Source organism: Ascidia mentula, chromosome 3 (assembly GCF_947561715.1).
Source record: "Ascidia mentula chromosome 3, kaAscMent1.1, whole genome shotgun sequence".
NCBI lineage: Eukaryota > Metazoa > Chordata > Ascidiacea > Phlebobranchia > Ascidiidae > Ascidia > Ascidia mentula.
The window spans coordinates 14,808,732-14,825,237 of NC_138568.1; the positions used below are offsets into that span (position 1 = coordinate 14,808,732).

Sequence of the window (16,506 nt, forward strand, 5' to 3'; positions counted from 1 at the left end):
CTATGACGTCGTAACCGGTTAGTCGTTAATCATTATTGTCTGTTTATTGTGCATGTATGTACAATTCACATCCAAATGCATTGATACACCCTCGAATTGTTCAGTTCCAGAATAACCACTTGCATGTGTTGTTTTACAATGCTCGTGGTAGTGTCACGTAACAAGCAAAGGTGCGCGTTACGCATGGTCGAATTGAAAAGATTGAGTATCCCAGACCTTTAACTCTTGTGGTCACAGTTAAGTGATTTCCACACAGCAGCGATGACGCCAATACATGTCACAGTTACGTTATTTATGGTATGTGTAGCAAACACTGTGTAATCAATACTTGTGTATCCAGTGTTACGCTCAACAACCTGCCTTATGAAAGTCTTTGTACAAAGCCTTGCTATCCATTCTATTGTTCAACAAGCCTTCTGCTCATTCCACAAACAATCGCAAGAAGTTTAACAAAAACAAGCATGTACATACTTGTAAAAGCTTAGTTCGCAAGTAACAATATTTACTTAATACATGTCTACGGATGACGTACTTTTTATTTATTTATCGAAAACCTTGGTTAACACGCTGGTGGTTCTCCTGCATCAAAACAACTTTCTTCATGTCTCGAAAAGGCAACAGGCGCATCAGTCAAAGCGTTATGCGAGAGAGTCAGTGGCGACTGACGCATCAATGTTTTAGTTTCAAGAAGAGCAGAGAAGGGTTGTGGATTTGATTGTTTAATCTTGGGAGCAGTGGATTGCGGATAATCACTTAGGCTAGTGGTAACTTATTTCGCTTGTTGCAAAAGTATTGTGTTGGTGCATTTTCTACATTACCCGAGACAATGAAAATTCACGTCAAGTTCCTCTGTTAGTCTGGTTTAGTTAATTTTAGCTAAGTTTGTTCGTCGAATAGCAGGTTTTTTATCGATGTAACGTAGGCATTATAGTTTGGTTGGTTTGTTGTTGGCAGAGCAAACTTTACAGCTCGACAACAATGACCAACTAAAATGCAGTTAGGGACTCAACACTACTCACTTTCAATCAACAAATTAGTTCCCAGAACTAAATTGTTTGCTAAATGTTCTCTGGTAAGTCAAGTAACTCGAGAATCAAGTTTAAATGCAAACACGTAATGTGTATGCAGATAATATTGTGTACATATTGTGTGTGTACCTACTGTAAAATAGTTCCTTACTGAATAATGTCAAAAACAATATTACGTCACGCGAGTAACAATTGTGACGCGCTTGGTTCCACCTGCCTACACGGTGGTTGAGTAACCGGTTTAAATAGCGCTGTGAGGATGTGCTTCTTTGCGTAATACGTGCATCGACAATTTACAACAGCTAGGTTGTGAAATTAGTTAAGACAAAGTCAGCGCATCGTTTTATATGAAGATATAGTTGGCAAAGTAAAGATTTTTTCGCTGTACGATTGTTTATGTACAGATAAAGAGAAAGGAACTCACTAAAGCTTGTGTCTAAAGAAACTGAAAATACAAGACAAAAGAAGTGGACATCCTTCATTTGTACAGACAGAGTTTAAGCTTTCATTCTTTTCACCACACCGGGATACCAACCCAGCTTGCAACTTGGTGTGTGAGTCGATGGCAAACTCGTTATAATGAGATTTGCTTAGGTCCACACACCATGCAGGCCACCTAATGTCCTGTACTGCTCCAACCTCCAGTGCAATTCGTCATGCGTCCTGGAAAGTTCCGCCTCCAAACTACTTGGCTCAAAATGTAGCCATCTATTTTCTAAATTGGTCACCAGCAATTGCTGCGCCAGTTTCTAACAAGTTGATTTTTCGTTTTACGCAGAATTAAATTTAAGATGACAAGACGAGTGAAATTGAAACCTCTTTGTCGTCAATCTGTCGAGAGGCCAATATTTAATAGAATTGCTTCTCCGAGTCGAAGAATATCTTCAGGAAGGGATACAAACTTACGTGTAACTGTCAACGCACTGTCAAAGATCAAGTCTGATGCAAGAGAGAGAAATGAAAGGACTCCAATTCGTGGCAGGAGAATACAACGAGAGATTGAGGAAAATGTTTCTAGTAAGACCTCATGCAATGTTTTTGGGTTGCTTGTTGTTTTTAAATAAGTTGTGTATCATTCGAGGGTTGTTTTACGGGAATGTATCAGTTTTTCGTTAAATATGTAATCTTTGCGTTGCTGAAAGACTGAATGAAAAACAATGAGAAAATTCGTAGGAGTCGAAGTCATTTTGAATATGATTTGCAGGAGCGCGTTCATTTGCTTCAGCAGTGAAGCCAACTGCAACAGCGAGCGGCGGCAGTCATATATATCGTCCAACTTCACCCGAACCCATTTACTCAGGACCCCAGATAGACTTCCAACATTACACCCAACCCAGGTGAAACTTAGTCCTGATTCGAGATGTCCGCGCGATGATCAACTTTTTTTCAAATCAAGCGTGGAGTTTATCAAAATCCTTTCGTCAAGTAAAGTTATATTATTTGTCAATGGTTACACATTTGTAACAACGAGCAGTTCAATGAACGAATACGTCATACTGCCTCATCACTATTAGAAAGTGGGTGTTGCTTTCGACCACTCATGATCTATCTATTAACAAGAGGAATACCAAGCATTAATGTTTGTTGATATAATAATCAAAATATATTAATCCAAAGGAATTCGCCAGAATGTTCAACTTCTAATCTTGGCGGTCGTGAACATAAGGAAGTTTTCAAAAGATCACCAACACGTTCACGAAGATACTCTCCTCATAAGAGCGGTTCGCACCCATCATCTGCTAATCATAAAAAATGGTTGGTGTCTGTGTAGAATTTGCACTTGCATTACTTTATACTATATCCTTCTGATATATTTATATTGAAATTATAGGAATTCGCCAGGATGTTCAACTTCTCATGTTGGCCGTCGAAAAGATGTTTTCCACTCACCAATAAACTCCCCAAGGTATTCTCCTTATAAGAGAGGTTCTTATTCATCATCTGCAAATCATGAGAAATGGTTAGTTTATATTCGGCTTTAGAAGAACTGAGGTTACACTGTTGCTATGATTCCAGCATTCCAAAACCAATTCCATACAAAGCACTTGAAGAGATGGTTAACAATGAGGACATAACCTCTGGTGATTTGGCAATCCGTTTATCAACAGAATCATCAGGGTTTTACCTCACACTAAAACAAAACTTGAGGGACGGTAAGTCACGTTTTAGCAATTTTTTTGCCCTTGTAATAATTTTGCACAGTGTTAGTTAAACGTTTTTTGTAATTAAATAATGAAATATTTAAATTAATCAGTTACACTTCAAACTTATATTTGCCACAAATCGAGTTCTTCGTATCTCGTTTACAGGCATGATCCAAATGATTCTTGGTGCATTGGCAAAAATATGCAGAGATGATGTTCCAAATCATCAATCTGTCAATTTTGTTTTAAAAACTGCGCTGGATTGCAACTTTCATGAGAAGGCTTCCACATTTTTGCATGGCATAAGCAGTGGTGGAAGGTTTAAAATTTTCAAAAATCCGTTTTTAAAGCTTTAACACTTTTTGAAATGTTCAGAAATGTTGATGTCACTCATGTTGTTAATTGCCTTCAAGTGATGAAAGGATGGATGAACAAAATGCCAACGACCTCAAAAAAGCAGGCAAGTAAACAACAAAGTTAAATTAAAATTTAAACTTCGGGTAGAAGCACTGGGGCCCTAAAAAGCGCTAAATTACAGACGCAATAGCAACAGATGTGACCCAGGTAGAAACAATGTGTTATCTGTCTACAAAATAAAGCATTATCTAAAAAATAATCTGAACAAAATTATAAGCTTATTTGCTCAATTACTTTTTCAGGTTTCCATGCTTAAATTAATTGTTGAAAATGTAATTAAAAATTTGAATCTTCAATCACATGAAAATGTTTCTCAAATATTTGGTGAAGTTCAAGAAATGTTCGAGGAAACGTCGCCGGTCAAAGTTGAAACTCTCAAACAGAAGAAGTATGTGTTGTTGTTTTCTTCCCTACGCTAACTGTGATTATGTTAAAATTATATCCCTTCGTTTATGTTAAAAGACAACATTATGAAAACCCTGGAGCATTGCACAATGAAAAGCCACCAGATGATTTTAGAGAAATCCCAGTGTTTCCTACACAGTCTGATATTCACTCAACTAAAAATCTTTTTATAAGAACCAACCTGATTTCCAATGCTTACCAAAGGTAAAGAGAATATTTAGTGTGAACGGCATTGCATTGGAAGTATACGTTTACTTACCATTTTCTTCGTTTCTCTGTCCTTTGTTTGTTTAAAAATTACTTTTAACAGCCAGGAGCATTATTTGGATGTCCAGTTTAGACTTTTGCGAGAAGATTTTGTTCGACCTCTGCGGGATGGAATACAAGAACATCTGTCTTCTGGTAATAGATTAAAGGAGTAAAAAGGTAAACTTTTCACAAAATTCTGTTGTGCAGATTTGGGTGCGAGTAGAGAGAGAAAACACAAACAATGTGTTAAAGTTTACAACAAAGTAAAAGTTGAATATTCCTTTCCTGGGGGTCGAGGTAAATTTCTGGCAAATCTACATCACTGCAATTTTATAAAAAATTAAATGGTTTTCAGGAATGTTGCATCGTATACATTTTGACTCAAGACCATTCCGTAGCATTCGATGGCAAAGTAGCAAAAGATTAATGTTTGGGAATTTAATTTGCCTTTCATCTGACAACTTTCAGGTACATTTCTGAGCATTTCCAATGCTCTTCTGACTTCTTTTCCTTTGCAGAACAACTTACTTTTTGCCACAATTTCACAACGAAATCCTAATGACCTATGTTTTGGATACTTGAATGTTGAATTTGTTCACAGCACCAATCTCTTAGAAATAACAGCGCCCGTGGATGATGATTTTTATCAAGAAGGAAAAATTCGCAGCGAAGGTGATTTTAAACAAAAGCAGCAACAATGATAAGTTTGTTGATTGAAACAAAAAAACTTTACTTTTAGATGAGATGTATTTTTCTGATAAGGATTTCGACCCATTTTTTGATGAAACCTTTAAAGTGCCTGATATTGATATGCAGCAGGAGTACACAATGATTGAAACAGAAGCTTACTTTGAGGCATATCGTCATGTACTTGCTAGTCTTCAAGGTATTGCTTATTTTCAGGATTATTTAGCAAATTGTTAATGGAATAATATTTCTGTAGAAATTGAAAGGATTCCATTGGAGAGATATCTTGTGAGATGCCAAAGTAGGATAAACTCACCACTTTACTTTAGAAACAACCCATTCAAAGCACTTTTTACGTTTTCTTCTGAGTTTGAAGGTAAAAATGTATTGCTAAACATTAAAAAATAGTTAAGCTTGGATGACAAAGTTGTTTTTTTAATCGTAAAATAAACGTCAATTTCAGGAGCTCCTTCAGGCTTAGTGGATATTTTGGTCAAAAACAATTGGCCTACCGCTGAGAAATTAGCACTTGATGATTCTCAGAGGGAAGCTTTAATCAATGCGTTTACAAATGAATTGTCGATTATTCAAGGACCACCAGGAACAGGGAAAACATACATTGGTTTAACTATCATGAAACTGATGCTAACAAACGGGTAGGTTCAAAGTTTTATTGTTTTTCCATTCATTGTAACAAAAAATATGGCGTTCTCAGCCTCACAAAAAATGACATGGGACGGAAGAATCCGATCCTTGTTGTATGTTACACAAACCATGCGCTTGATCAGTTTCTCGAAGGAATTGTTCCATTCCATCCATCTGGAATCGTGAGGGTTGGTGGAAGATGTAAAAACGAAAACCTTCTACATTGCACACTAATGAGCAAGAAACGATGTTACAACTATGCTACAAAGTTTAACAAAAGCACTTTTGGGAAATTAAAAGGCAACAAATATGCAAAATAATAAATACCGATTTGTTACAAGTGTTTGAATATAACTTAAATATTGGGCAGGGGAAAGGCAAGTTCTTATCGAAAAAATGATGGAAAACATTGAGATTTTGGAAGTTTCAAGTAAAGTAATTCTGAACTTGGAAACACTCTGGCCAGTCATTCCTGTGCATCTCTACAATCAAATCGATAGCTGCCCACGTGACCGTGAGTTGTTTGTTATAAAACTTATGATCAATTTACCAACATGAAATATGTTTCAGCAAATGAATCTTTTCTGGAGTGGCTAGGTGTGGAATCAATGGGAAACTTTAAACTTGACAAGGATTTTGTTGCAAGTCGTATGTATTTTTAAGTGCACGCAAACAATGTAAATTTTGTGCCTTAAATATTTGCAGAAGCTTTGAACAGAATTACTAATGTTTTTCAAACACTTCATCCCAAACACTTTAACCTACAACATTTCTATGATGCCATTGTTCGCACATGTGAGTAAATCTCTTCGAAGCAATTAAGAGTTCGTCTGCTTAATATTCTTCAATATTGTTTAGGTTCCTTCAATGTCCAAAGATTGTTTAATTGGATGCGCAAACATCGGTTTGTTAAGATGAGATCAATCGAACCTCCACCGACAGGCATTTGTTTTATAAGTTGTTTTTCTGGATAGCAACAACCTTTTTCTTTGCAGATATAGTTTTAGAAATATTACACCATATAGCTTTGCCACCAAACTGTCAACAACTGACAAAACTTGGATTTAACAACGAGGAAATTAACTGTGCAATTATGGTTTCAGGTTTGTAGACTTCAAATTTTGTTTTACAAGTTTCTCTGTGAAAGTACTAAACTGAGTAACTAAAATGTTCAAAGTGTGCAAATATTAATAGTTTGGAATGACACACTTTCTTGCCTGACGGCAGTATCAGTTGAGCATTGCTTGGCCATAGTGTTTCCCCCTTGTTTTCTCCGTAAGGTTGCACCTGGTTTGGTGCCCAAAGGATGTTGGTCAACACAAGGCTTTGCTTGACCGTTTGGTCGGCAAAGTCATATGATAGTCACGCCAGCTGCACTGATGAGACCTTAGAGGTCGAAACAGTTGGCTATCTGTATGCAGCTCACACAATTTCTTGCAAATGTTTAATATTCAAAATTTGTTTCAGAAAACCAAAATGCTCTGCAGTGGTTACAAGAACATTCACAAATAAGAAGTGAGATGAATCAAATAACCTGTGGAATATTCTAAGAATAAAGAGACTTGTCTATAAATTTTAAACATTGCCATGTTTTTTTGTATGAAACATGACACTATTTACAATGGTATGGACCAGTCTTTTTATTCTCTGAATTATGAGAAAATCTGTAAGTAGTGTTCCTGTGACATATTAATTCCAACTCTCGTTTTCAAATACAGACTACACATATGAAACAAATGAAAATAGTGAACTTGAAATTGAGGAAGAAGCTGCTTTACTTCAAGAACAAAGGATGCCAGGTGAGTACCTTTGTCACTAAATCACATTTCGGGATCTTATGTGAAAAATGTATAACCTGGTAAAAGTAATGGAAATTGAGAGCTGCAGACAGTGTGTACACGCACTGTTTCGACCTGTGAGGTCTCATCGGAACTGTGTTAGCTTTTACACTAGCGAGCACACTTATTTCCGCTTTGTGGCACCTTTCGGTCAACGTCGATCTGTTGGGTACCCTATACTGAGTACCAAATAACAGAGACGAACCACCGTGGAGCGCTCTATGGCCAAACGGAACTGCTTGGTAACCGATAGTGCTAAAGGCTAAAACCCAATTCAATACAATTAGTGTGCCTGCTAGTGTAAAAGCTAGCACAGTGCCGCAGTCAACAACTGCACTGAACTGCACAACTCACCGAGACCTCACAGGTCGAAACAGTGCGTGTACACCCTGTCTGCAACTCTCAATTATTATGGCTTTCTTGCACGTATAACGGAAATTACTTTTACTACAACTTTTTCGTCAAAGCTTTCAAGGCCAAGATTATTTACTTGAAATATTTTCTATATTAATCAATCACAGATGATGAAATGTTGGCCAAGTTCTTACGTAGCAACTTGACAGAAACAGAAAAGCAAAAACAAAAACAAAGGGAAAAACTTATCAGAAAAATGTCCGCATTCATATTTAAGGGTATTTTAACAATTTTTATATGAAACCTTAGTTCGTTTGTCGTACAACAAGATATTCTGTTAATGCATGTATATTATAAGCATCATCAGTATTTCCACAAAACAACGCCCATGTTAAGTTCATACGTAAAAGCTGTCAAAAACTCTGTTGCCACGATTTTGTTGGCAATATGCTAACAGGAATTTATGATAATATAAACTTCCAGTCATGGTGTCTTCATACAAACTTCTATCGATAAAACTTGTTGTTAACTCTAAATAATTACATGACCTTGATGAAACTAGGTGACCTTCATGGTGGAAGGCAAAAGGGAGGGAAAACAAAACGACAACAGGCTGTGATGAACGAGCTCGGAAAAATTGATGCCATGACAAGTGAATCAGCCCGAAACCTAACAAACATAAACACGTTGCGTGCAGATCAAAGATGGAATTTGTATCGGTGAGTATTCGAACTTAACGCAGTGATAACGACCAGCATTGAGTGCAGTTGATTGTACGGAAAACTAAGTATGTGATTTAACCTCATGGCAGGAGATGGGTTGCTGACTTTCGAACCACAATAAGGGAAAAAGTTGAAGTTCACTCTTGCAAGTACAACCGGCTTGCAAAAAGTTTACATGAAATCCAGAAAAGCGATGATCGAGCCATACTGGAAGAAGCTGATGTTATTGGAATGACAACAACTGGTGCAGCAAAGTACCGTGATATTATTCGAAACTTACCCGTAAGCAATTTGCCAGCAGCATAAGTGTTGCAGAAGTTACGCCAATAATACCGGTTATTTAGGTGAAAATTGTGATCGTTGAAGAAGCTGCTGAGGTTCTGGAAGCTCATATTGTTACAACAATGCCCAAATCAACCGAACATCTGATACTGATCGGCGACCATCAACAGCTCAGACCTTCACCGACCGTTCACGAACTTGCTGTGAAATTTAACTTGGACATTTCCTTGTTCGAACGAATGGTGACCATAGTTAATGTTATGAACTTCACAACATGTAATACCAGTGATTTTTTAGATAAAAAATGGATTACCGTACACAAAACTGAAGGTTCAACATAGAATGCGACCAAGAATCGCTGACTTGCTTCGAATTAACATTTATTCAGACTTGATTGACCACTGCAGTGTGGAAAAATACGAAAACATTCGGGGAATTTCCCAAAATGTATTTTTCATAACTCACGAACAACCCGAGGAAAGTGTTTCTGACGGAAAAAGCAAGGTAAACCGAGTTGGTTGTTTCTTCACAAGGATCTTTTATTCGATAACAAATATTTTATCAGACAAACCAGCACGAGGCAGACTACATGGTTGCACTTTGCCAGTACCTCTTATGTCAAGGTTACAAACCCGAGCAAATCACGATACTCACGGCTTACACAGGTACAGCGGTGATTGTGATATAGACATTGGTGACGTCAAATATGACTTTCCAGGTCAACTATTCGCTTTCAAGCGCGTTATGGAGAAGAAACTTTACCAGGGTGTCCGTGTGACTGCAGTAGATAATTTTCAAGGGGAGGAAAATGACGTCATTCTTCTTTCTCTCGTCCGAAGCAACGACGAGGTTGGAAATTGTTGAAAGGTTTTGGTAAGAAGCAAATAAATTGTTTTCTTCAGCAAAACATCGGATTCCTGAAGGTTAAAAACCGCGTGTGCGTCGCTCTCTCGCGAGCAAAGATGGGTTTGTATTGCATTGGAAATTTCACGGTAAATTGTCATAGAAATGTTATGTATCAAATTTTATGGATGGATTTTTGAATAAGATTCTCCAAGAAAAAAGTGCTCTTTGGCGACACATAGTGGATGACTTAAAACTACACGGACAGTTCGGAAAATCGCTCCCGCTTTGTTGTAGAAACCATCCCGGTCATATTACTGAGGCCTCAGTTGTTACAGACTTCAACAAAGTACCTGAAGGTCGTTACGTGAATTTAAACAAACCAGGTTTTGTTACCGAGCTTCTTCTCCAGGTGGATGTGACAAAGTATGTGGGGTAAGACTTCAGTGTGGACATAGTTGTCCGAGGAGTTGCCATCCTCTTGATGCGGAACATTACAAGCATAAGTGCAGAAAACCATGTGTTAAAAAGTGTCCTCAAGGTCATATATGTCCTTTAAAGTGCCACGAGGATTGTGGAGAATGCAAAGTTTCTGTGATAAAGGTACTGAAATCGTTTTTTTTTTATCTTTGCGACAATATTTGCGAAGCACTTAAAACAATTTAAAGATTCCCAAGCGCAAGAAATAAAAAAACAAACATTTTATTTCTGATAATTCACAGAGGATTTTTTAATATTTATTCGATTATATTGCAGGTGATTCCCTGGTGCAAACATGAACAGGAAGTGCCTTGTCATCAAGATCCACACACATTCCTTTGTAAAATTCCTTGCACCAAAACATTGGAATGTGGCCACAATTGCATGAGTTCATGTGGGAGATTTTGCACCACAAACTGCATGGTTTCAGTCATGGGTAACTCCTTTATAAAAGTTTCGATTCTTGGGTATTTGAGCCCAAACTTGTCTAAAATCAATTGTAACTCTATCCACTTTTCGTGCATTTGTACATTATCATTAGTTTTATCTCAGTGGTAAAAGTCAGTCGAAGCAACATTTGTTTCTTCAAACTTGTCGTACATATAAATAAGGTTTGTTTGCATCAATATCTGTTTCAGTAACGAATTTATCCAAAAGACGTTAAAATCTAGTTCTTTTAATTCTTTTCAGCGAAGAGTCCTTGTGGACATAAAATAAAAGTTTTCTGTCATTCATCGGCAAGTCCAGACCCAAGCCTTTGCAAAAAGAAATGCAATGCGATGTTGAAATGTGAACATCTGTGCAAGGGAACGTGCTCGTCATGCTTTCAAGTAATATTTTCGTCACTATACTTACGAATGTTTTGCTTTTTCCTTTCTATAAATGATAATATGCTTGCTTGTGCACTGCTTTTATAAGAGACTGACTGTTAAACAACTTTATTGGCACGAGCTTTCGCGAGATTGATCTCGCTTCATCAGGTGCAGCAAATGACGTGTCAAATAAAATGCGGTAACAGCCCTAAAAACAAGGAAGAAAAAAGAAAAAACGCACGAAGAGGTGATAATTGTTGGTCACTGAGTGCCCGTGGCATCTTGGTGCGTATAATGGCTCATAAAGCCCCAGTCTCTATTGAGACCGTGGTTGATAGAGTCAAATTTTTGGATGAGGCGTTGTTCTGCCGTCTCTCTCGCTAGTCTCGCTAGTCTCGAGAAACCGGTAGGTGCTCATTTCAACGAGCCTGACCACAGTGTTGAAGACTTGAGGGTCATGGTGCTACAGAAGGTTATAAGAAGAACGAGACTAGCGAGAGAGACGGCAGAACAACGCCTCATCCAAAAATTTGACTCTATCAACCACGGTCTCAATAGAGACTGGGGCTTTATGAGCCATTATACGCACCAAGATGCCACGGGCACTCAGTGACCAACAATTATCACCTCTTCGTGCGTTTTTTCTTTTTTCTTTTTTCTTCCTTGTTTTTAGCGCTGTTACCGCATTTTATTTGACACGTCATTTGCTGCACCTGATGAAGCGAGATCAATCTCGCGAAAGCTCGTGCCAATAAAGTTGTTTAACAGTCAGTCTCTTATAAAAGCAGTGCACAAGCAAGCATATAGTCATAGATCAGAGACAGACACGACAAACTGAAGGAATATAAATGATAAGTATGTTTTAAACCAAACAATTGATTTCACAAAGTGTAACTTTCCATTACTCATTGTGATTCCTACTACAACATTCTCAAATATATTTAAAGGGTCGTTTACACGAGAGATGCAAGCAGAAGTGTGGAAGGGTTCTAATATGCGGGCATACGTGTGAAGTTACTTGCTCACAGAATTGTCCGCCATGCACCAGGAAATGCACAATGTTGTGCGAGCACAGCAAGTGTAAGAGAATATGTTCAGAACCTTGCAAACCTTGCATGTAAGTATTGATACATAGTAGTCAATACAGTTTAATTTGTTCTGACATCAACATAGCAGTTTGTATAAACGTTAAACTTGACAAACATATTTCTTATGGTTTTCGGTTCTGCTTTAACTTAAATAAAGAAGACAATTGCAAAACCTGAGATCCGAACCTAAGTCAGAAGGTAATCTCTAAATATTTAAAAAAAATGCAGAGAAATTTGCGGTTGGAAGTGTAAACATCATTCATGCTCAAAGCTGTGTTCAGGACCTTGTGATAGACCTCCGTGCAACGAACCATGCCAGGTATGTATTTTAACAGGTTGTACTCACTCTGTTGTAACAAAAGATATGTTTGAAGAAAACTAAGAAATGTGGTCATCCTTGTATTGGTTTGTGCGGCGAAACGTGTCCTGACCTCTGTCGAGTTTGTGACAAGGACAAGGTCACTGAAATATTTTTCGGTGATGAGGACGAAGAGGATGTTCGGTACAAACTTTAACTTGTTATTTAAACCAGTAGAAACATACAGTTGTTTGTGTTATCTGTATAGGTTTGTACAGCTTGAGGAGTGCGGACATATTTTCACATATCAAGGACTGGATAAATGGATGAACGACGAAGAAACAGACGAAATGAATATTGCTTCGAAGGAATGCCCACTATGCAAAACCCCCATAAAAAAATCGAGGAGATACAAAAATGTCATCAACAAACAACTAGAGTAAATATAGAGCATTTGCCTAAATTTTAATATCTTCCTGAAAGAACTTTTTAACTGTTGCTTTTTTATCAAAAATCGGGTATTTAACCAGCTGAAAGTCTTTTCTAGTATAGTTTTCTTTTATTACAGAATAACTAACGCATGTAAGATGAAAATTGCTGGTAACAACAAAAATATCAACTCCGAAGTCGGAAAATTGAAAGGACAAATAAAAAAAGACTTGAATATCAAACTTTACTTCAAAATGCAAGCAGATGAGATCCTTGACGAAATGAACGAGGTATCGAACATTCTTCAAATGAATCACAGACGAAATTTATGCAAACTCAAATTTCCAGAGACGAATTCGAACGATGAACGACGTCCACGTGGTGGAAGTAAAATACAATGGTTTAAGTCGTTTGTCAAGCTTATTGCAAAATCTGAAAAATATATATTTATCATCGACAAACTCCACATTACAAGGTGATAAAACGTGACCAAGAGTGTTCTTTCCGCCATCATTTCTGGATCTAATTTTTCCAGGAATGAAGAAAGAATTTGAAGCAGGTTGTCGCCAAATTTCCAGGTGGTTAACAAACAAAAGAAACAACTTTTCTGGACAAGAAATTGACGACTTGGAGCGCGAATTTGCGAGACTAAAACATTGGAATATTTTGATCAGAATCAAACCTTTGATTGAACGGAGTCTAATTTTGCAGTAAGTTTGTAAAATAATTTTTGTCTATCACAAATACGTTCTCATAACAACTCGTACTAAACAACTAGGGATTGCGAGGAGGTGGGAGAACTTGAAAATGTTTTATTGAAAGATCTTTCTCCCTACTCACAATTAAAGGAAGAAAAAGTGAAAAAACTTCTGGATGAAATGAAGTCAAAGGTGGTCGAGTAAAAAATTAAACAAAAATTCAAAAGTCATTTGGGTTTGTTTTAGAATCCGTCCTTGTTTTCGGGGTTGGGGATTTCGGAAGATGAGCGGAAAATGGTTTTAAAAGCGATGAATTTGAGCAAAGGTCACTGGTACAAGTGTAGGAATGGCCACGTGTACGCCATCGGGGAATGTGGTGGAGCGTCACAGCGAAGCCGTTGTCCTGAATGCAACGAAAATATTGGTTTGTTGATAATTGTATATGTTTGTTTCATTGACGTATACCTGTTGTTAAGTTAGTCGTAGAAGAAAAATATTTAAAACCCAAGATTGTACAAGGGTAAGTGCGCTTTTTTCGTGTAAATACAGGCAAAAACAAATCAATTTTTTATCAGACAATTTATAACCCAGTATTAGATAATCCAAAATATGAATCGAGTGACATTGTCTTTCGGGAAAATAAGAAGAAAAACACAAGATCAACGATTAAGGAATGAGATATTGTCATTAAAACTTTTGGGATGATATACAGAAAACTTGTATGGTATAGATATGGTCATGATGTTTATGTATTTTCTGGTTGGTTGTAGGGGGGACTTCCCATAGGCTAGATGAAGGGAACGAACTCGCCGGTGAAATGGACGGAGCAACAAGTTCAGCTTTTGATCCAAATAGTTTGTACATTCCCCCTGAACTTCTTCGTTAAACTATAACCTATGATATGCATTGTATATATCCTGATACTTAACATATCTTTCGTTTCATTTCTGTCTTTTCTGATCCTGTATTGCATTTTTGAATTTTGTAGCGCATTACAATCAACTCTGTGTGACGTCAACAATCTACTGGTTATTGACATGAATAGTAACATCTACATGTAAAACGCCCATTTTGTGTAAATAACTGTGTAAGTTGAAGTTGGATTTGACGAACGCTGTAATCCATGTACATACATTTAATTCGTGTAGAAATAAACAAATTCATGTATCGGGAGCCCTTATAATATAGGTTTCGCCAATGGAAGCAATCAGTAATGCATGTGGGTTAATTTTACGTTCGAGTGAATACATATGCATGTGTTGTTGCTTGGGCGAATTTGAGCCAGTTTCGGGTAATTTTGGTGAGGTTTTGGGTCAAGTGTTGCATCAAAGAGTGTTTGAGACCAATCTTGAGTAGAGTCAATATTTCAGTAATGTGCGCGTAGTCCTGGAAGGCCTAGGGGAGGCGCCCTAAAAAAAAATGAAGTAAAGCTAATACGCGCGTCTGTAGGTAACAGCGCCACGTAACTCGTCGCATTTGTAACTTCGAAGAATAATTTGCCTAATTTTAAACCCACAATCAAGGTATAGTTGCAAGGTCAGCTTTGCAGTATGTTTTATGTCAAATACTGCCCCGCTATTTGTCGTTTTCGTAATACGCCTATCTTGTTATGTGATTATCGTTAACACTGTACGGCCAAATTCAGAGACAGTTTTACTTTTTGACGGTATAGTAACAAATTATGACGTCACAATATAATCACGCCCATGAAAATTGAAAACTTTGGCCATCGCAACGAAGCTACCAAATGATATCATCTGTACTATACACAGCATTGCAATCTGACAGATAAGTCGCCTTCTCTTACACCAAACCCACCTCCCAGAAAACTCCCCTGTATCTGTCATCAATTTACTTTGACACATCAGTTGATCACATTATGTCGCGATCGTTAATATTGTTTTCATTGTAGTTTATACAGAGACATATTTACCTCAACCGACGGTGAAAAGTTAAAGCAAACATAATCTGCAGGCTCTATTGTCATTAACAATGGTAAAGAATATGAAATGTTGCATGGGTGCTCGAAGAAGTTGATTGTTCTCGTACAATTCTACGTGTAGGGTTATTTGTGATTAGAGAAATACGTGCTCATTTGTTCTATTAGCTGCTTAAATTGTTGCACATGAAAATTGGACTTCTACCAATTTATCGAAAACATCGCAAAAAAAACAACTACAAATTATCTCCAATAACTATTTCCACATATAACATGGTTCGATTGTAGCTGGGTTTGGTTATTGTAGCAGGGTTTGGTCATTGTAGCAGGGTTTAGTCAGTGTAGCAGGGTTTGGTCATTGAAGCAGGGTTTGGTCAATGTAGCAGGGTTTGGTCATTGTAGCAGGGTTTGGTTATTGTAGCTGAGTTTGGTCATTGTAGCTGGGTTTGGTTATTGTAGCTGGGTTTGGTCACTGTAGCAGGGTTTGGTCATTGTAGCAGGGTCGGTCATTGTAGCAGGGTTTGGTTATTGCAGCTGGGTTTGGTCATTGTACCAGGGTTTGTTCATTGTAGTAGGATTTGTTCATTGTAGCAGGATTTGGTTATTGTACCAGGGTTTGGTTATTGTAGCCGGGTTTGGTCATTGTAGCTGGATTTGGTTATTGTACCAGGGTTTGGTTATTGCAGTAGGATTTGTTCATTGTAGCAGGATTTGGTTATTGTACCAGGGTTTGGTTATTGTAGCAGGGTTTGGTCATTGTAGCTGGATTTGGTTATTGTACCAGGGTTTGGTTATTGCAGCAGGGTTTGGTCATTGAAGCAGGGTTTGGTCATTGAAGCAGGGTTTAGTCAGTGTAGCAGGGTTTGGTCATTGTAGCAGGGTTTGGTCATTGTAGCAGGGTTTAGTCAGTGTAGCAGGGTTTGGTCATTGAAGCAGGGTTTAGTCAGTGTAGCAGGGTTTGGTCATTGAAGCAGGGTTTAGTCAGTGTAGCAGGGTTTGGTCATTGTAGCAGGGTTTGGTCATTGTAGCAGGGTTTGGTCATTGTAGCAGGGTTTGGTTATTGTAGCTGAGTTTGGTCATTGTAGCTGGGTTTGGTTATTGTAGCTGGGTTTGGTCACTGTAGCAGGGTTTGGTCATTGTAGCAGGGT

General features: G+C 37.7%; 1 protein-coding gene across 1 annotated transcript; it reads left to right on the forward strand.

Moving 5' to 3' along the window:
• Nucleotides 1-1,813: 1,813 nt before the first annotated feature.
• LOC145894084 (NFX1-type zinc finger-containing protein 1-like) lies at nt 1,814-14,609 on the forward strand. Its single transcript, XM_082982537.1, has 46 exons — nt 1,814-2,045; nt 2,233-2,365; nt 2,646-2,783; nt 2,860-2,988; nt 3,045-3,181; nt 3,338-3,491; nt 3,548-3,632; nt 3,832-3,977; nt 4,052-4,198; nt 4,305-4,396; nt 4,451-4,540; nt 4,599-4,711; nt 4,762-4,915; nt 4,983-5,129; nt 5,187-5,306; nt 5,394-5,586; nt 5,646-5,875; nt 5,946-6,089; nt 6,146-6,223; nt 6,281-6,370; nt 6,434-6,517; nt 6,571-6,678; nt 7,043-7,090; nt 7,294-7,374; nt 7,935-8,045; nt 8,330-8,486; nt 8,579-8,771; nt 8,834-9,013; nt 9,069-9,275; nt 9,337-9,436; nt 9,490-9,620; nt 9,674-9,763; nt 9,820-9,973; nt 10,027-10,217; nt 10,371-10,530; nt 10,785-10,924; nt 11,854-12,023; nt 12,223-12,313; nt 12,369-12,496; nt 12,561-12,731; nt 12,861-13,011; nt 13,070-13,196; nt 13,257-13,431; nt 13,500-13,611; nt 13,666-13,843; nt 14,190-14,609. The coding sequence occupies exons 1-46, from the start codon at nt 1,820-1,822 to the stop codon at nt 14,303-14,305; spliced, it is 6,300 nt and encodes a 2,099-aa protein (XP_082838663.1). The 5' UTR covers nt 1,814-1,819; the 3' UTR covers nt 14,306-14,609.
• The last annotated feature ends 1,897 nt before the right edge of the window (nt 14,610-16,506 follow it).

Bases quoted from the DNA above. Each gene is read 5' to 3' on its own strand.
- LOC145894084 (XM_082982537.1), top strand. From the start codon at position 1,820: ATGACAAGACGAGTGAAATTGAAACCTCTTTGTCGTCAATCTGTCGAG. The intron at 3,633-3,831 runs GCAAGTAAACAA...TTACTTTTTCAG, and splicing joins CAACGACCTCAAAAAAGCAG to GTTTCCATGCTTAAATTAAT. The intron at 13,432-13,499 runs GTAAGTTTGTAA...CTAAACAACTAG, and splicing joins GAACGGAGTCTAATTTTGCA to GGATTGCGAGGAGGTGGGAG.